Source organism: Ailuropoda melanoleuca, chromosome 1 (assembly GCF_002007445.2).
Source record: "Ailuropoda melanoleuca isolate Jingjing chromosome 1, ASM200744v2, whole genome shotgun sequence".
Taxonomy (NCBI): Eukaryota; Metazoa; Chordata; class Mammalia; order Carnivora; family Ursidae; genus Ailuropoda; species Ailuropoda melanoleuca.
The window spans coordinates 153,793,455-153,814,364 of NC_048218.1; the positions used below are offsets into that span (position 1 = coordinate 153,793,455).

Sequence of the window (20,910 nt, forward strand, 5' to 3'; positions counted from 1 at the left end):
AACTGTGAAATCTGATTTATGTGTGGAACAAAATAATACAGTATGAGCAAAAACAAAGATACTTTGCAATATCAATTACAGAGTAACCAGGAAAAGCCACACTTTATAAAGATGTTCACTAAGGTGTTATATATCATAACAAAATAAATAATTGGAAACATGATAGACATAAACATTGCTTCAACTAAATTATGGTATCTTAAGATATTATATATCCATGAACAGCAATTTTCCATAGTATATAGAACCACACACATTTAATGATATTAGTTTAAGTGTAAAAATAAGGTGTCACATGATAAATCAAGTTTAATTACAAAAATGTTAAAAATACACATCTAAGAATCAAGAGGAAAATTTTAATAGTGCTTCCATTTATATATTAATAATTATTCTTATATAACTAATTCCAATTTGTAAATTTTTCTCTTCATTTTTATGTTGTTTTTATACATTTTATTTTATAATAAAAGGTTAAAATTTACTTTTTAAATTCCAACATAATACTTAAAATAACAGTAATGGTAGGTGATATCAACTGAACACTAGCTATATGCTCGGCATACTTCTAAGCAATTTTCATGAACTAATTCATTTAATTCCATTTTACAAGTGGAATACAGATGTACGAAATATGAATAACTTGCCTCATGTCACAAACTCAGTGAAAAAGCCAGGATTCAAATACAAAGAGTATATTACCAAACAGTATTGTAACATGGCTGAACCAATTTATTCTCCCATCTGCAATGTATGAACAATACACTTGCTTCCTATCCTTTCCAAAGCCTAGGATTTTTAATTTTCTTAATAATTCTGAGGGGTGTGTAGTGTTATCTATTGAGATTTAAACATATATTTTCCTTTTTTTTTAAAAGATTTTATTTATTTATTTGACAGAGATAGAGACAGCCAGCGATAGAGGGAACACAAGCAGGGGGAGTGGGAGAGGAAGAAGCAGGCTCATAGCGGAGGAGCCCGATGTGGGGCTCAATCCCATATCGCGGGGATCATGCCCTGAGCCGAAGGCAGACGCTTAACCGCTGTGCCACCCAGGCGTCCCTAAACATGTATTTTCCTGATGGAGTAAAGATGGTGTGCATACATTTATACGTTTATAGGTGATTTGTGTGTATATATTTTAATCAAAGCCTATTTTAGGTCTTTTGCCCTTTTGGATTGGATTGTGTTATTTATTTACATAAATTATATTTATATTCTGGACACAAATCATTTGTTACCATTCTGTAACCCTTTGAAGGAAACAACTTGGCCACAGACCCAGGGTTCATGTGAAACTTAAGTTTCTAGTCTCTACCCTTTCTGGTCATCACTATCCCAAGCTTATTTCTGCTTTCTTTCTCCTAAATTGATCTTTCATATCTCACCTCATTTCCAAAACTTTTCACTGGGCTTTCTGAATCTTTGCTTAAAATAAACAAAGTACTGTTTTTCTTTATAAGTCACTGCCACTTTGCCTAGTACATTTCTGAAAAGGTTGCTCATTCTCTCAACCAGTACTTGTTTTATAGGTTTTATGGAAATCTCTCAGCTTTCCATCCAAATCATCATTCCTGCGGACTCAGAGTAGAGTATCTCTTATCATTTGAAACTCATGGAATGTCATAGTTCTCCCCACTATTCTTATTCATTACAGCTATACAGCAACTATTTCATCAAGACTGTATAATTAACTTGGGATGTTTACAATAAACTATCCCCAGAGTTACTTGACCTCCTGATAGCTAGTGAACCTCCTCTCCATACCAGGTGAGCCTCCCAGATCCATGGCTGCACCCTGGATTTTACCATCCTCTGGATCTAATCTACTCTGAAATCAAACCAGACACTCCAATTCCACTTTCTGCTACAATCTTCTCTCCTGATTCCCTCATTTTCTTACTCTGTTGGTGTTTCTGACTGATCACATCACAATCCCGTATTTACACTCTCATAACTCCTGTGCTCCCAGCTTTATTTTCCCCCCAGCTTTAAATCTATTTTAGATCACACTGTTACCAGAATTTTCTTTTTTTAATTTAAATCTCAGACATAATTTTATTATTATTATTTTTTATTATTTTCAATTAGCCAACATATAATATATCATTAGTTTTTGATGAAGTGTTCAACGATTCATCAGAATTTTCTTTCTATAACCTGATCAGGCAGTCTCCTATTTATACTAGATAAGCCAAACTCCTTGACAAAACAGGACAGGCTTTTCACTATCTCGGACCTTATCTTGTCCATCTCTCTAAGCCTCACCTTTATACATAACCCTTAATAAATATTTCTTAGATTCAAGATCTCACTCTGTCCTCTCTGTTTGCTAAGACTACTCATACGGCATTCACTGTGCATTTGGCAAATTCCCACTTATTCTTCAAAAGCCAGGCATCATTTCTTTAAGAAAGTTTTCATTTACTCTTTGAATTACCCTCTGGGAAGAATTAAGACTCTCTCCTCTAGGGCCCCTATAAGTTAATATTTATCTTGCCATAATATGTAATCAGTTTGCCTGTCTTGACCAATAGAGTGTAATTTCTGGCAAATAAGAAAAATGCTCTTATCCGGATTTTTAGCTCTAGTAACTTAAAAAGACAATGGAAAGAAGAAAGGAAGAAGTAGAAAGAAGAAGATGGTAAAATATAAAAGAATATTGCACTGCAGATATTGTATATAAAAATAATCCACGTAGATTATCATTAATGACCTTAAAATAAAGACAGTCATTATAGTATATAAACAGTAGATGCTTATCTCTAATATAAACTCTGGTTTAGGGGCATCTCCGTGACTCAGTTGGTTAAGCATCTGACTCTTGGTTTCAGCTCAGGTTGTGATCTCAGGGTTGTGAGATCAAGCTCTGTTTCAGGCTCTGTGCTCAGTGCAGAGTCTGCTTGGGATTCTTTGCCTCCTTCTCTCCCTCCCCCTCTGCACCTCCCCCTGCTCGCATGTGCACCTGAGCACACACACTCTCTCTCTCTCTAATAAATAAATAAATAAATAAATAAAATCTTTAAAAAATAAACTCTAGTTTAAAGTAATCAACATTATATCATCCTTATATTTAATTTATTAGCTTTACTAGTATATATGGATACAGAAAATGACTAAATAATCAATTCCTTATTTAGAAAAAAGGAATCTTGCTTTTAAATAATGGTGTACAATAATCATTCTATGCATGGAGAAAACAAAATTAAGTTATGGAGCTAAATATAATAAAAATGATTTTTATGATGATCTGCTTCATTTCACTGTTCAAACATAAAGTTTAAAATGCCATTTCCTCATGAGACATCTCAAGTTTTCTTTTGCTGATAGTGAAAGAATCAATTTAATAAAAGCCTCCTTCAAACTGAAGAAGAATTATAAAAACATGTACACTCCTAGAGACCCAATTTGACTGATCATAAAAAAATAATATAAAACCTGGAATGAACATACGGACTACCGTACAATTCTAGAGAAGTTGATCAATTTTATAGATTCCTCTATGAAATTACTCTAAGAATCAAAGGAACTTTATCTAGCCTATTTCATTGATTTCTGTGATCTAACAAATTTATGTACTATTAAAAATAATTTTTAAAAGTTCTAACTGAGGCCATTATAATGAAGAGAAATTTATGGATGGGATAGTAATAAAGTTATGGATTAGCACAAAGAAGTAAATAACACAAATGCATGCATCATTGTCAAATGTGGTATGCATTTTCCTCTGTGCATTCTAAGGGTAGAAGATAAAACATGACAGTAATAAACCAGGGATTGTGTTTTATCCTAAATGCATATATGGAATCTTCTTTTTTAAAATTTTTTGAAATTTAATTTAAACACAATGCCTAGATCTATCGTAGTCAACCTTTCTGGGGAGAGGGGTTAACATATATATATATATATATATATATATATATATATGTTAATATATATAAATGTTAATATATATAAATGTTAATATATATAATATATATAATGTTAATACATATAAATGTTATATATATGTGTGTGTAAATAAAAATATGTAATAATATATAATAAAAATATGACAGTAATGGGATTGATAGGGTCTGAAAGATAACAAACCATGATAAAAAGACCTGAGAGGGATTTCTGTTAGGTAATGAAAGCATCTCTAAAAACATAGCTTTTTTTTGTTACAAATAAGGAGCTCCTAAAATGTCTTTCAATGTAGGTTAATGACATAATGGTGAGTCCAAATTTAATTAAAGCAATTCGGTAAGGGACTAAAACAAATGGACTAAGTCTGTCTTTGATTGGGGGTAAAATTTAGAACATAAAAGAACATAAAAGGTAGGTTTCATGCTTATCAGGCCATGTTCTACATGAAGTTATTACAATGTTTTGCATTGTCATTTTGAGATTGGACAGCAGAAATTTCTGAGTTCAATCTATAATGAGAACCAAGAACATATTTTTTTAATGGATTCCATTCAAAGGAGAAATATTCATTTTAACAATCAATTGGGAAGGATTAATGGCCTTTTATGGAAATTAAGTTGCTTATCAAAAGTCCCCACTGGATAGATTGGAATCATTTTACATCTGTTTGGAGATAGGATGAGGGAAGGCCTTCAAGAAATCTGCCTTTGTAAACAGTTCTAAATTTTTTTCGATATGGCAGTAAATGGACCATGAATGTCATCATTTTTGCAGGAAAATTTTTCAAAGAAAGCATTGTAAGTATTCAAGCACAGTCATAGAAGTATCTTGACAAAATCTCTAAATTACATAAATTTTAAGCAATACGGTTTTTTGATAATACTCTCGAAATATGCCGGAAACCAACTGCAATCCCAGAAAACAGTGATTCTGATGTATAGACTCACTGGTCACATTTCAATTTTAATTTCAGAGTAGTTGGTTTTAATCCATTTTTATGGCAATAGGCACTATCAAGACCAATTATGTGTGGAAGCCATTTGTAGTATATGCCAATAAAAGCGTGCCATCAGTGCAAAGAAGGTGCTTACCTTGCTAATCTTCATAACAGGTAAGCACATATCTACTGTCATTAACTTAAAGTTAATAACAAGTGTTGGGTAGCAACTGGGAGGCTGAGAAATATGGTGTAGGATTTTTTTAAAAGATAAGTAACACCTAAAAAGATGTTCTGAAATATCAAAAGACTGCTGCTGTGGACCTTTACCTTGTAGTATGTTATTTAGATGCTTCATCCAGGAATTAAGCCCCATATTAAGTTTATGTCACTCACTCAATAGCCAATTCTTGACTACAGAGTCAAGGTAAAGGAAAAAAAAAACCTCAATAAAAATAGGTATCTTAAGTTCATTTTATATTTCCTAGAATAGAGATAGATTTCTTCTATTCACGGCCATCTTGCAGTAATTCTGAATCTCACTTTGCTCTTCTTCAAAAACATCAGCATGAAAAAATGGGAATCATAATTTTTAAGAAGGAAATTGTTATTGAAAAACAAAAAGCAAAACAAGATTATATTACTTGTGAAAACTATAGATTTTTTTTCAACAAAAGTTAAAAATTTACAATGGGTGATATGGTGTGGAATTATTTGTGGGATGTCAAATGAGAGTTTACAAATTAAAAAGTCTCAGAGCCCATCAGTTAGAACAGATGAAGCAATTTTGTGGGCAGAACCATTGCATAATTTCTTTATAGTATTAGTATTTAAATGGTTAATGTGTCTAATAGTATTATGTGTATTTATTCCAGGCTAAAAAAGTAACCTTTAATTTCTACTTAGCATGGCAGGGGAAATTTTAAAGTAAAGTGATTCAGGCTGATTTATTAACATATACAAAACTCCAAAAGCTTTAGAGAGTGGGTGTACTTAAGAGAACTATAGTAGTTCAAATTATCCTTGATTTCTAGTGTGCAGCTGGTATATGAGGGATTGGGTGAGTTGATCTAGTTAGAGTCTTGCTTACCATGCTAGATAAATTGGAGTTCAAATAGAGAATTACTGAATATTTACTTATTTTAAATATTTTAAGATATTTAAGCAGGAAAATATTAAATTGCATTTGGCAAGTGGATCCAGGAAGCAGAATGAAGAATGTATGGAATGGAGGCAATTCAGTATGGATGCCTTTAGGACAATCCTGGAGAATAATTTGTGATGGTGACATGTGAGGCAGGTTCAGTTGGGCTGAATAAAAAAAAAAAAAAGAAGGTTTGAGAACAGCTGCCCAATGATTAATCTGATATTTAAGATGAGTCATCAATGATAATTCTTAGGTTTCTGTCTTGGGAAAGTTGGGATATGAATGTTCTAGTCACCAAGATAAGAGAAATAGGAGAGGGAGAGGGCCTGTTTTGGGAATTGGAGAAAGGGTGAGAATGATCAGCGCACAGAATTTTGGAGTGATACTTCTTGGGTTCCAATCCTGGTCTGTCACCTCATAGCCATGTGACACAGGAAATTTACTTAACCTCTCTGTTTCTCAGTTTACTCATATATAAAATGGAGATAGTTATAATATTTATCTTATGGTGTCACTGTGAGGATTAAACAAATTCATACATATCATTACCAGTGACCAGAGCCCCTTCCTAATCTCAATTTGCTACTCTACTCACTCTTACAACCTGATACCAATAACCTTGATTTCAACAATCTTGGATTCAACTATAATCCATAACATATTCTTCCTAACACCTATTGTAACTTCCTGTTCATGTCCTTACTTCCCTTACCTCCCAGCTTAAATTCCATGGTCAATCCACTCTATTGCATATACTCTCAACTCCTTGGCTACTCTCTCTTTTTATCATATTTAGCAAAACAGAGTTTCCTTAAGGCTAGGCTATGGCTTTTCTACTCCTGGAGCTAGAATAAAACTGGAGAAATAAGACTGAATGTGAAGAGAGAAATATACTAATTCAAGCTTACTGATCTTATTCTAAATTTATGATGATTAACAAGTGGCTGCTCATTACTCGCTCCCAAACAAATGGTATTGCCTTGATCCATTAAGTTCCACTTTCCTCAGTGCCTGTTGTGTAACTTCTTCCCAATCCTCAAACTTCTCATACAGTTTATACCATCCTTGCTCTCAGCAATGACCCAGGTTCGTAATTCTCTGAGAAAAGAGAAGTGTCACGTATGTTTTTGCTCATTGCTGCCCCTCCAACAGTTACATCATTCTTTTTAAAATATAAGTCAGTTCATTCCCTTTTCTGATCAAAATCATCTAATGGCTTCCAACCTCACTTGGAATAAAAGGTAAAGATCTTACAGTGGCCTAAATTGCCCTACAGAATATGAAAATTTTATGGCATCTTTTTTCATCTCCTCTACTATTCCTCCTCTTTTTCACTTAGACCCAGCCACTAATCTCCCTGATGCCCTTCAGATACGACAATTTTCTCCTGCCTCTGAGTCTTTACTTGTCCATCCTTGGTGACTCTGTAAAGTTCTATCCCCAGATAGTCATGTGGATGACTCCCTCACATTCCTCAACTCTTCATTTAACTATCCCCTTAGTGAACTCTTTCTTGACTATGCCTTTCATAACTACAGCCCCACATTTCTTCTCTTCTTTTCCTGCTTCAATGTACTTCCTTTATATTTAAAGTACAACCAAGTACAAAACAATTTTCTTATTTAATTGTTTATTGCTGGAATGAAAACTCCACAAAAGCAAAGATTTAATTCAGCTTTTACCATATTACCCCTGTCTATAATATTATTTGGCATCAACTAGACACTCCATAAATATTTGCTGAATTAATGAATGAATGTGTTTAGCATAGTAGTTGGTATGGTATTTGTGCTCTCTCTATAGGAGTTACCATTAGTACATTCAATAATGATGATATATTGGGCATGTAAGACAGCATGGGACCTTCAAGTTGCAGCTTTATAGGTTTGAGATGCAAACCTATGGATGGAGGATGAACTGAATATAAATTAACATGATAATGAAGTCAACTAAATAAACAAGATCCCACTGGGAAGAATGTTAAGGGTGAAAAGCTGTGACATATGAGGGTTGAGCAAAGGGATGCACCAGCATGGAGCAGGATGAAGTCATGAAAGCCAGGAAAGATAAAAAGGAAGTATCCAGAGGAATAGAAGCAAGCCCAAGAGAGTGTGGTATAATGGCAGTCAGTGAAAGGTAGGCATTCATGAAGGATGAAGCGGTCAACAGTGCCAAATATTATAGAGTAGGTAGTACCAAGGAAATGAGAAAAGAGCAAATGTTGAGATGCAAATCATGATTAAAACTGTAGGAAGATTTAATGATTGAAAATAAATCTTCAGAATCAAGAGTATCTAAAAAAACCCAAAACAAAACAATGAGAAGGTTTTGTAAGATTTTAGAAGACAAGAATATTCATGTAACACATGTTCTTTACCTTTGATTCTCTCAAAGAAAGAAAAGCTAGAGTAATAAAAAGAATGCGCCTAATGCTTGACTTTATGTGACCAGAGGTTGACAGAAGTGGAGCAAGGGAGTAGTCCCCTCATTCAATGAACTGAGTAGGGTTTTACATAGGCAGCTACATGGTGGGATGACATGATGAATTTCTTTCTAGGTTAAAATCTGAGATCAAGGTTGCATCAAAACTAGTGAAATTACTATAATTTTAAAAATAATTTAATATGTAAAAACTGTACAGGTCCTTTCTCTTTAAGACAATATGATGAAAGAATAAAATAACACCCAAATTCATCTAAAATGTAAAGTATTTTTATGGCATTCATTATTTTTAATTAATCTTATTTACTACAGGATGTTTAACGAATCTCACACGAAGAAAGGAGACTTAGAAGTAGTTAATGCTATCCTCAGCAATGTGGAAGTATTTTCTTTGCTCTATATTTGTAGTTTGAGAAAATGAGGAGTTTTAAATAATTTTTAAATAAAGACATTTAAAATACAACCAGTATTTTACAGATAATTACAAAATGAATCATAAGTGGGTGCAAATTGAGTAATTTGATTAATTTCTAGGCTGACCTTTAGAAAAGTATTTGTCTAACATTTCTTAGCTGTTGTATTTTTATTATACCAAGCTAAAGTTCCAGCCACTTAATTTCCATGTCGTTTTTAAAAATGCAAACTGCATTACGGATATAAAATAGTTTGTTTTGTAAAATAAGTGTTTCACTTTAGAAACAGTTTGGATTTCAAAATGTAATATGAATATTACCTTTGAATATCTACTTCTCTTTCTATGAAGGTTTGCTCTTCTCTGGGTTACCTCAGTTATGCATTTCCCAATTACATATTTATTTAAGTATTTTGAGGTAGTTAAATTTATTGTTCACTAATAAAAATAAAATACACCTAATGGCAGTGCATAACTTTCTTCCGCACATGTGTCCTCATTCTAGGTAGCCTCTGACCTAGATAGGAGACCTCAACATTGCAGATATATAATGTGCATCCCCAGCAAAATTGTCCATAAAAATAACTTCATTATTCTGGGAAGTTAGATCTATAAAACATGTAAAATGTAGAAGCGTTCTGCCTCTACAATTTCTGGTAAGTACAGCATGACTAAGTGGGAAAGCCTGAGTCAGCTTCAGTTAGAGCACACCTTACTAAAACGTTTATTGTGCCATGAAGAAAAAAGGAAATATAGTGGCCAAAGGTGTCTACTTGGCAGTAATGAGGTATTTTAGATCACTAGAGCACTGCCTTGATCAATGGAAAATCAGCCTGGGAAACATTTAGTGGTATAGTGTACCAGTTCGTCATAGAAACCCCAAGTTAGAGCAGAATGATGAGAAGGAAGAACTCACCAGTACTACTGGACAGATTGTTGTGGGTGGTAAAATATGGTCCTTCAAAGGTCCGCAGTCACATTCAGGTTTGAGATGAGAAGCACATTTATTATGCAGCTAGGAAGGAGAAAGAAGACACTATCATTTGGCATGACAACAGCAAATATGGAGCAGATATTTCAACTGAGACACAGCAAATGCATTAAAAATACATCAAAAGAATGCCAAGAACAATTAAGAGGATCATAAAGGGAACGATGTTACATTTGCCCTTATATATCTACCTTAAATCCACTGTTCAGCAACCTCTGTGACCCAGCCTATGTATTTTCGAATTCTGAGAAATGTTTATATTCAAAATGTACTTTAGGTTTCACATCAATAAAAGCCTGATTTTTTTGACAAACACAAATTGTTGTCTCTTCCTTTGCTTATCTGTTAGCATAATCTTGAAACCACTGTGCGCTGTGGATGCTTTTTTTTTTTTTTTGACCCTCCTGTTTTCTCAAAGTCATTCCAAAGTGCACAGCTCAGTATGGGGCATAATTGATCCCATCATTAGTTTTAACTTTGTAATTCAATATGTAAATGTAACCAGAGATTCATCTCAGTAGGAGCAGGATATAAATATAAGAAGATGATTATGATTATAAAAATTTATCTTTATATTGTATTTATCAGCCCTACATTAAGTTAGCGTATAATCACATAATGTGTTATTTACTTTTCAACATGTATGAACCTAAACTGGCATTTTTATCCATCTTGGTCACAAGTTTAAATTAAGGTGTTATAACATTGTGCATTAAATAGTGATTTTTAAAATTGAGGTGGTAGTTATTATTGGAATCATACAAATTTGCTAAAGGCATCGAGGATTTCTCACTCTCTCACTCCATATTAATTTAATTTCAAATTATTAAAATATAAAATTTAATATAAAATGTTACTACTTTAGAACAATTATGCATGTTAATACAGTACACGTTTTGTTCAAAACAAAAAAGGACCTGAATCATTTTTCAGTTTTGAACCAAAGTCACTCCATTTAAGTCATGGCTACATTAATTTTCAAAACAAGCTTACTTTACTAAGCAGTTAATTAGCAATTAAACATAAACCCTTAAACAGTGTTGATTTACTGTTGGTGACAGAACTCCACTGAAGGGGTATTTCTGTTGTCCTTCAATCTAAAACATCTGTCAAACTAACCCCTTGCCCTGAGTTAAGGCTACTTGGGCAATGATTACTGCACATAAGGCCACATTACATGAAATGAAAGAACCTCTCCATATTCACCCATAGTTAGCAGCTGCTTCTCAGTGACATGTAAACTCCTTCTAAACCAGTGGTTTAATCTTCTAACCAACCACTGCTGATCTATGTTAAGAGGCAAGAGGTGTTAAAGACGTTCAAGCCGCATATACAAAAGAACTAAATAAATGGATGTCTCATTTGGCAAATGAAAATTTGGTGGTGAAATATATTATTATTGGACTTAATCAATTTCTTTAGAAAAATCATGGCTCTGGAATTTGGGATTTGGACATAATGGATAATGGATTCCTCAAAAGGTATGCTGAAGTCCTCACTCTTGGTATCTGTGAATATGAACTTATTTGGAAATAAGATCTCTGTAGATACATTCAGGTGCAGATCAAGTTTTACTGGATGAAGAGGAGCTCTGATCCCATGACTGGTGTCCTTATAAGAAGAGAAAAATCTGGACCTAGAGGGACAGAGATGGAGGAAAGAGGCCACATGGCAACAGAGGCAGAGATTTGGAGATGCAACCGCAAGCCAAGGAACAGCAAGGATGGCGAGCAACCAGCAGAGCCTAGGAAGAATGCAAGGACTTAGATGGACTATGACCCTGCTGACATCTTGATTTCAAATTTCTGGCCTCCAGAACTAAAAGAGAATAAACCTCTGTCATTTGAAGCTACTCATTTTGTGGCATTTTGTTATGGCAGTCCTAGGAAACTTATATATCAATCACCATGAAAAATGAACCAAAACCAAAGACAAACCATGAGTCTTAAGGCTCTTCTGTACCAGGGTGTCACAGCAAAAAGGCTTTTGTTTTTTGATCCTTCACGACCTCTTTAAAACTAAGAATGCAGATTCCAAGAAGCCTTTAATTTGTAGAAGCAAGATCTACAATAAAAATCCTTGCGTGTAAGGAATGAGAAAGTCCTGAATTTTTTCCCCTTGACTGAAGTTCGTAAAGCCTCATGTGAGACTCTGAAGGACAGAGGGGCAGGGCCCTCTGAGTGCCTGCACTGACCACAGATATGCCATCGGAGGGCCTCAGCCTCCCCCACGCCTCCATTCCATATGTTTCCAACAATTTGCAACTGATATGGTAAAGCATAACTAACATTTCTGTGTAGTATTTGAGGATTACCAGATGTAAAAAGAGATGGCAAACATAAAATGAACTTAATGACAGCTTTTTTCTTTCTTTTTTCTTTTTTTAAGACCTGTTTTCCAGCCAAAAAGAAAGAACTAATGACTCCAATAGAATCACACTTTATGAGCTCAACAGCGTATGTATTTGGAGGGTAACTCTTCATATTTGGTTTTGGGGATTTCAGAGCATAAGCACCAAGTAAAACTAGCAAGGGCCTTTTTAGTTGGCCTGTCTTGTTGCCTATATCCCTGACCTTTGTCCAGGTAGCTGTGAAGCAGAGTCTAGAAGAAAGTTGGTAGCCATATGATCATCAGTAAAACAGGGACACACGGTGCAAGAAAAATCTCCTCCCCAAAAGTCTATATTAACTAATAATGTGCAGTGATACCTTACATTTTCTTTTTTTTTTTTTTAAGACTGGAATTGGACAGCGGCTAAATATATTTGGGTGGCCATCAACACCATGACATTGTATGAAGCCCAAAGTGTCAAAATGGAGGACAACAGATTGGAACTGCTGATCACTCTCATAATTTTAAAAGCTAGAAGACAAATTTGTATAGCAGGTCTAGTTTATTCACCATATTGCTCAGAGACGCACTTGAAGACAAAGTGCAAAATGTGAAACCCAAAAAAAGTAGCTTATAAAAAATGTTCCCGGTACTATTTATCAAGATTAAAAGTGAACATCATTGGGGGAGCCTAGGTGGTTCAGTCAGTTGAGGGACCCATTTTTGGTTTTTGCTCAGGTCATAATCTCAGGGTCATGGGATGGAGCAGAGCCCCGCTTGGAGCCCCACCCTTTGCTTGGAGCCTGCTTCGGGCTCCCTGCTCAGAGCCTGCTTCTCCCTCCTCCTCCTCCTCCATTCCTCCCCAACTCAAGTGCTCTCTCTCCCACTCTCTCAAATAAATAAATAAATAAATAAATAAATAAATAAATAAATATTTTTTTTAAAGTGAGGATCATTTTTTGCTGTGAACCCTCAACTGCTCTAAAAATAAAAAGTCTATTAAAAATGGCAAATATCAAAAAATACAAGCCATAGGATAGAATTTAAGTTTCTTCCCTCCCCCCACACAAAATCTTAGGTTACTGGTAATGTTTTATTTCTTGATCAGATTCTTATTATATGAGTTGCTCATTTATGCAAAATTCATTCAGCTCCACCCTTAGGATATTTATACTCTTCTGCATGTATGTTATTTTTCAATGCAATTTTAAAAAGGAAAAAAGTGAACATAATCAGCAATAAAAACACTTTGCTTAAACTTGTCACCATGATATTTTACAGACAAGCGTATAAGAAAAAGACACAGCTGAGTCCTTTTCAGTATCAATAAGATGCTGAAGACTGAAAACTGTCTTAAAGATAACCCAGATCCCAAATCAGCAAAAGTGTAAATACAAAAATCCTCATCAAGAATAGAAATAAACTAGAGCATTGATGAATCCTGCTTCTTCAATAAATGGCCAATGGAGCCCCAGAGATAAGAAACTATTATCTTCTTTTAAGTGTTTTTATTTTCGTTCATGGGTGTCTTTGCATTTTTTAAGAGTAGGGCATAGAAATTCTTAGGTCATTTTATTATATGAACAGAAATTCCCTTTTATATTAAGGGAATCAGTCCTATATATAGGAAATTCATAAAATATGAACCGGCTTTTCCTGGAAGTGAATTAAACACTTGGAAATAATTTCAGAGTTTATGACAATTTCCAATGACACCTAATTTACAGCCAGATCTATGTTTATTGGGTAAAGCTGTCTCAAGTTAGGAAGAAAAAGAAAATATGTGAGATGTGCGTGTGTGTGTAACTGTGCACACGTGTGTGTATTTACAGGGTGGAGTTGTGAAAAGAGTTGGGGTACTATATTGAGAAGAAAGCACTGGAATCTAACAAGTCAAAGGAGTAAACAATAGAAAATAAATTTTCATATGTATTTGTTGGAAAAGAAGACACAGAAGTCATTCTTGCAAAGAAAAACTAAGTGACCTGATTTAAAGGAATCTTGTTGCTTTATACAGTCTTTTGTTTCTAACATTTTGCAAATTCAGGGTGCTGCTTTAATGCAGACATTTGCTAAAACATAAATCTTCCTATTGGGAAGGCACTGGAAAACTTTTAACACTACTACTCATAGCCTAATATTTTAATAAAGGGGTAGCCCTACATGATACCAAAAGTAAATAATTCATAGACATAGTAGGCTTTCTTTTGTCAAGTTCAAATGAAATGTATCACCCTCCTATCCTGCTGAGTCCTACCTCACCAGGGACATTTTACTACAACCGGGAGCAAACTACAACTTGTTTTAAATAGAATGTCCAGGAAATACTCTCTCAGCAGAAATGAACTCCTATTCACAGTGGGATCTTAGGATCAGAGAATGTAAGCAAGAGAGGGAAGAGAGAGTCAATGAAGATATTTAGCCCGGCTGACTGAATTATAAAACACAAGAAACTGGTTGCATAAATGCTAGAAGATAGTTCACAGGAGTTTTCTGTTTTTATTTTTTTCTTAGAAGTTTTATGTTTTTGTTTTTTTTAAGTGGTTAGATTTGCAACAGGAGATAAAACTCAGTTTCCTGAGAGCTGAGCTTTATTTATATCTACAAGTTGGCAAATTAGTATAATTTCAAGAAGCCACAAGTGCTGACTAAAAAGGGGGTGTTAAAATGAGTTCTTATCTTTATTGTTGTCTAAACCTACTTGTAAACCTGATGCAGATTTAGATATTACAGGATGATCTTTTAAAAAACAGAATTTAAGACGTGCATTTAAAATTCAATATTTAACATTAAAAAGATTAGTATATCGGTCGTTAAAGTGAACTTATTGAGGACCTCCCCTAAGCTCCATACTCTGTCAAGCATTTTAGGTGATTAGGAAAAAATGTATATTTTTGACCAGGAGCTCGATCACACTATAATCTAAAAGTATGCACAACCTTAATGCAGACATGAAACCTCTGGAGAGCATTTAGTCTTTCCTTTTGGTATGGAATAAAAGTATAGAAAGTATTAAGAAAAAAGAGAAATGTTAGTGTCAAGGAAAATTTCAAGGCAGATACTGAACTTAATTTGGTTTTTCCGGTATAGTTAGAATGGAAGGTGGGTATATTCAAGGGAATAGGGTCAGCAAAATAACAGGTAAGGGGGAAGCATGGCCTTCCCAAGGGACTGCCAACAGCTCTCCACACTACAGCAGGGGCTGTGTGTAGAAAGGAATAACATATACGTCATGTGCTTAGGTTTGGGTCTGATATTTGAGGAACTGAAAACCAGGTCGGGTAGGAGGAAGTGAGGGCTGCATTTATTATCACAGAACTATTATAGGGTGCTGAAGGTGGCATATGATAACAAACTAGTATTTTCAGAAGATGATTCTGGAGGTGGTTTGCAGCCTGCATTATAGGAAAAGTACCTTCTGTTAGGGAGATAAGCCAAGAGATTCTGACTCTAATCTAGTTAAGAGGTGCTAAGAGTTTGCACTTGGGCTGTGAATGATGGCTATAGAAACTCAAATCCGAGAGAGATATTTTAAGGAGAAAATGTCAAGGCTCAGTGATAGGTTGAGTATATGAGAGAAAGGTGAAAGACAAGAATAAAAGAAATTGACTTCTAACTTTATTTCCAATGACTGCAGGCATGATGATACAATGTCTGATAGAAAAGAGAGAGCTGGAATACTTGCTTTATGTGAATATAAATAAATCAGCTTAGTCTAGGATTTAGTGAGATTCAGGAACACATGGTTCTGGATGATTTTAGAATATGCAGATGCTATTCTATTCTGACTTAGACTGGGCAACTAGATCCTTCCAGAGGTGAAAGAAAAAGGGCATGAGTAATATTCATGGAGTGCCCTCTGTGAGTCAGGCGTTGGATTTTGTGTCCCTATGATATTTTACCCAGTTTTCACTATGATAATAATTGTCAATTACTGAGCACTTACTATGTGTGAGGTCTTGCCCTAAACACACCTACAGAGGTTTTTTTTTTTTTTTTTCCGCTCATTTAATTCTTATAACAATCCTGTAAGATAGGTATTGTTAATTCCATTTTACAAATTAGGAAACTGCCCACAACTTCTTATATACTTGGTCCAAGATTACACAACTACTATCTTAATTGTTGGACAGCGAACATGTTAAGAATCTGGTCAGCCTGATTTATAAGACTCAACCCATTTTCAAAAATAATACATAAAAGAAAGCAACAGCCTTGGAGAAACTTATGAAAGGAAGCCAAGTTTCATTCTCTTTGTTTCTCTTTGCAATCTATTTCCTACAGACTCCATTCAGATAGGTCTTCCTAAGCTTAGCATTGCTGGTGCCAGAGCCCATCACTTTCACAACTTCTGCTAGATATCTGCTATATTAATAGCACTTTCTGGGAAGCATGAGGACATAAGAAAGTAGATTCAGTCTGTTTAAAGGCAATCAATAATAGTAGGAAAACACTGGGGTTGAGAACAGATCAACTTCATACTAAAATCTTCATGTAATGGTTCAAGAAAGTATAGATTATACTAAATATATAAATATTCTGAGGTAAATATATTTTGTTTAACCTAGGTATGAAATCATTAAATTAATAAATGTGTCCTTAAAATTGCTTACAGTTAAAAATACAAAAGGGCATAGAGAATGAACTTACTTTTGAGAGGGCTACATATTCTTCTGGATATATGAGAACTTTTAAAAAAAATTATGCATGTCTTGTTTCATGAACCAAATACCCATAGGACCTCTAGAGATCATGGTTTGCAAAAAATAAGGCTGAGGCTCACCAGAAGGCTCTGAACTTTGCAGACCTTAGTGAGTCGGCAGCCTCTTTCTTTCTTTCTTTCTTTCTTTCTTTCTTTCTTTCTTTCTTTCTTTCTTTTCTTTCTTTCTTTCTTTCTTTCTTTCTTTCTTTCTTTCTTTCTCTCTTTCTTTCTTTCTTCCTTTCTTTCTTTTTTTCTCTGACCCCTCAGTGCTCCCTTATTTTCTAAGTAGAACCAAAGGATTTCAAGACATTTATGGTTTATATTGTGCTCTGTTATACTAACAAATAGAATCATCTTCATTTACCCATTGATCTTTACTTAAGAATAAGGTGTTAGGGGCATGTTGTCTGAATTGATTTGGGCATGAAATCCTGAGATTTTTTAAAATATAGTTTACTCAGAGGCAATATCTTCTTTCCTACAAAAGGGAGGCCCAACTTCTTTTTTTTTTTTAAAGATTTTATTTTTTTGAGAGAGAGTGTGTGTGGGGGGGGGAGAAGCAGAAGGAGAGGGACAAGCAGAGTTCACACTGAGTGAGAAGCCCAATGCGGGGTTTGATCCCATGACGCTGAGATCATGACCTGAGCCAAAACCAAGAGTTGGATGCTTAACTGACTGAGCCACCCAGGTGCCCCAGGAAGGCCCAATTTCTTAAAAGGCTGGGGCCAAGATTAAGATTAAATATAAATGTACGACTGGTAAGTGGTTGAGGTAGCAATGTAGATTTATGGAATCACAGATAAGAGGAACATTAAAAGGTAAGAAAGAAAACTAAGAAAACAAAATGGAATATAAAACAAGAAAAGAATTTCAAGATTCCTTGAAAATCAATAATAGACTACTAGCAATGGTAACTTCAAGGAGAGTCATTTCCATAGAATGGAAAGGAGATTTAAAAAGGAAAGGAAGAGATCAGTCAAATAAAGGAAATTCTAGAAGCTCACAAGCCTTTGTATTAGGAGGGGTAGCAATGTATATTTTTAGAGTATTCAAAATGAGTACACATTTAAAACAGTAATTTTTTAAGAAATAAAAAAAATAATGAACCTAAGACATTACATTTTAAATTTACAAAGAATGGGAAAATGGTTTTTCAAATACAAAGGAGAAATTAATTTCGAAATTCTTCAAATTCAGCTTATGTTAAAGTAGAGACAGAACTAACGAAAGATGAACTCTATGGGGAAAATAAGGGAAATAGTCTTCTACAAGATTGAAACCAAAACTACATATTTTTATAGATACTCAGCAAAAAACAAAACAAAACAAAACTAATATTATATAATGTGCACAAATTTTCTAAAAAATTAAATAGTTGTGGTCTTCTTAAAACTGAGGACTCAACATGTTTAAGTAATCCATATGGGTAACTTAAATCATTGTTAGACATTTTATTATAATAACCAAACACTTCAAAAAAATAAAACTCTTTCATAATGGAGGAAATTTCAAATGTAAATGTACTTTAACTGAGTAATAGCTGAAAATGACTGAAGAAAATGGGTTCTTTTAAAAAAAGTATGCAATCGTATTTTTGAAATGCAAGTCAGAGTTTGTTTCTCTCATTATCCTGTGTGTATGCATATGTGTGTTTAAAAAAAATTATAAATGGTTGTGGGGTCTGGGGTTGAGGGGCACTACAGAAAAATTTACTTAACTGAAACACAGCTCCCTACAGTTTTAATCCCACAAAAGCAAGAACAATTTCTCCTATAACAAGAGGGCTCATACACTAGCTGGAAAAACAAAACAAAATTAACGTGTGTGCATGTGTGGGAGGGGAAACAATCCCCTAAATATTTTTGTACTATATTATAAAAAAGGGCATTCTAATTAATTTTCAGAAATTAAGCACAAAACACTAGCATTAACATCTAAAAACTACATTTATTCCAGAAGTTATTTGAACCAGGCGTTAATAATTATGCAAACCAGCCAGAATCTTAAAAATTCCAAGAAAAAGACCAATTTACCTCTTTATTCTCAATTGTCAATCTCATTATAATGACTAGAGTTTACATCTATAAATACTATATGTAAATACCATATGTAAAATCTTGTACCTCAAATTATGATATAAGTGAAGGAGCAAGGCAACCACATGTGAAGAAGGGCAAAATAAGTTCTCATAAGGATCAAGAACTAAAATATGGACCCACTAGCATGGCTACCTACCCATGTGGTCAATTTTCTATGTTTTTCTTGGTCTTAGTTTCTTCACTATATAAGTAAGTCTTTGGATCACATTATTCATCTGTCTACCCTTTGTAAACCCATAGATTCTGTAATTAAAATAAATTTACAACATGCGAAATAGAAATTTCTTCCAAAATAGCATTGGGGATGGAGGGAGAGCTGAATTCTCCTCAGACTGTGTCCCGCACGCACCGCCCACCCCTAGCCATGGCTTCTCATCACCTTCCTGGTACCTACTAGAGTTCTGTGGAACGTAGGTGGAATCTACATAATGGTATAATCTCTAAGGTTATTACTAGATCTAAAATTCTGGATTCTATGAGGACAAGTCTGACTTCGACCCTTCTCCCTTTGGGAGATATATGGTTTAACGCGGACTTAGTCTAAAATTCAGGATGATCACCCAGGATAAAACTCTTGGAGCATATGAGATACACAGTCTCCATTGTGAGTGAACTCGAGAGATTTGTTTTCCGATGTTACTCACTGTGATCTGACACCAAACACAATGCAGTCCTGTCAGACCCTGGTAACATTTAACCGTTTTGTGGCACTTATCACACTTGGTTGGGCAGTTACCTTCAACCCAGTAATGATGCATGACCTAGAATAGAACAAAAGCATTGTGATAAGAAGAGGCATCCATAAACGTCACCCTGAGAAAGTAAGCAGAGCCGCACACTCACATCAGTGTTCTTCTTGGACTTCACGTAAGTCTTGATGCAAGAAGGAGGTGCTCGAGCCACACAGCGCTCATGGACTGTGTACTTGCAAACTGAAAAGAAACATGTACACACATTCAGAGCTAATCCTGGTCCTGATTGCAATTTTACAGGGAAAGAATGACATTAACAGAACCTCATTTCATATCCACTGCTCCCTAATCAATCCAATCAGCTACATCAAGAAAAAGTCTTAAGTTGACTGTTTTTACCATGGAACACAAAAGGCCAATTAGTACAGGAAATATTATGCATGTGAAAAACCAAGACTCCTCTATCATGGCATAGCAGGAAATGCTTAATTAAATCAGTCCTCACTCAAATTTTTCACAATAATTCCCAGATGACAGAAATATTAAAGACAAATTGATGACTGCCAAATGGCTTGGTGTCATTTGCTAGAAGGAAGAGATCTATATTTTACAAAGTATAGGCACGAGAGCAGCTGGAGGGCATGGAAATAAAAGCCCACGAGTTTATGCTATTTTCTCTATTGATTTATCTAAACCTTAAATGGCTGATTAGTCCATTTCCAGAGAGTAGATTTCATCATACATGCCAGGCCTTCGGTATAAGTTTGTCCCTCATTTGCCATCATGGTACTGTTTGTCCAAAAGGAACAACGTTTTCTAAAAAATGTTTAAATATATAGAACAAAAACTAAAGAAAAAAAAATGACCATGTATCCCTCTCAATAAAACAAAAACAAACCACTACATAGAATTAGAATGAAAAATACTAAATCCAATAATATTCATATAGTAAAACTGTTCCAAAATATCTACATTTTTGATTTCCTTTGGTGACACTGAGAAAGAAGCCAGACTTTTTCTTCTTTTCCACATTGGTGATAATATTGAGGATTGCAGTTGCCATAATGACCAGTTATAATTAGTGAACAAAATTGTCACTCTCTATATGACATCACTCACGTTATTTGAGTTATCATTTTGTTTCATATGATCCCATCAGTAGAATCTACCGTGAAAAATCCTTCACCTTAAAAATAACAAAACTTTAGGGGCGCCTGGGTGGCACAGCGGTTAAGCGTCTGCCTTCGG

General features: G+C 34.6%; 1 protein-coding gene across 4 annotated transcripts in view; it reads right to left on the reverse strand.

Moving 5' to 3' along the window:
* The window catches only part of DGKB (diacylglycerol kinase beta), a 669,924-nt gene that overhangs the window by 450,825 nt on the left and 198,189 nt on the right, over positions 1-20,910 (reverse strand). For all 4 annotated transcript variants that reach the window (XM_034668563.1, XM_034668559.1, XM_034668553.1 and 1 more), the window contains exons 11-13: positions 19,814-19,902; positions 19,615-19,731; positions 9,764-9,862 (exon numbers count right to left, since the gene is read on the reverse strand). In XM_034668563.1, coding sequence (XP_034524454.1) covers positions 9,764-9,862; positions 19,615-19,731; positions 19,814-19,902 — 305 coding nt within the window. The remainder of the gene's footprint in view (positions 1-9,763; positions 9,863-19,614; positions 19,732-19,813; positions 19,903-20,910) is intronic.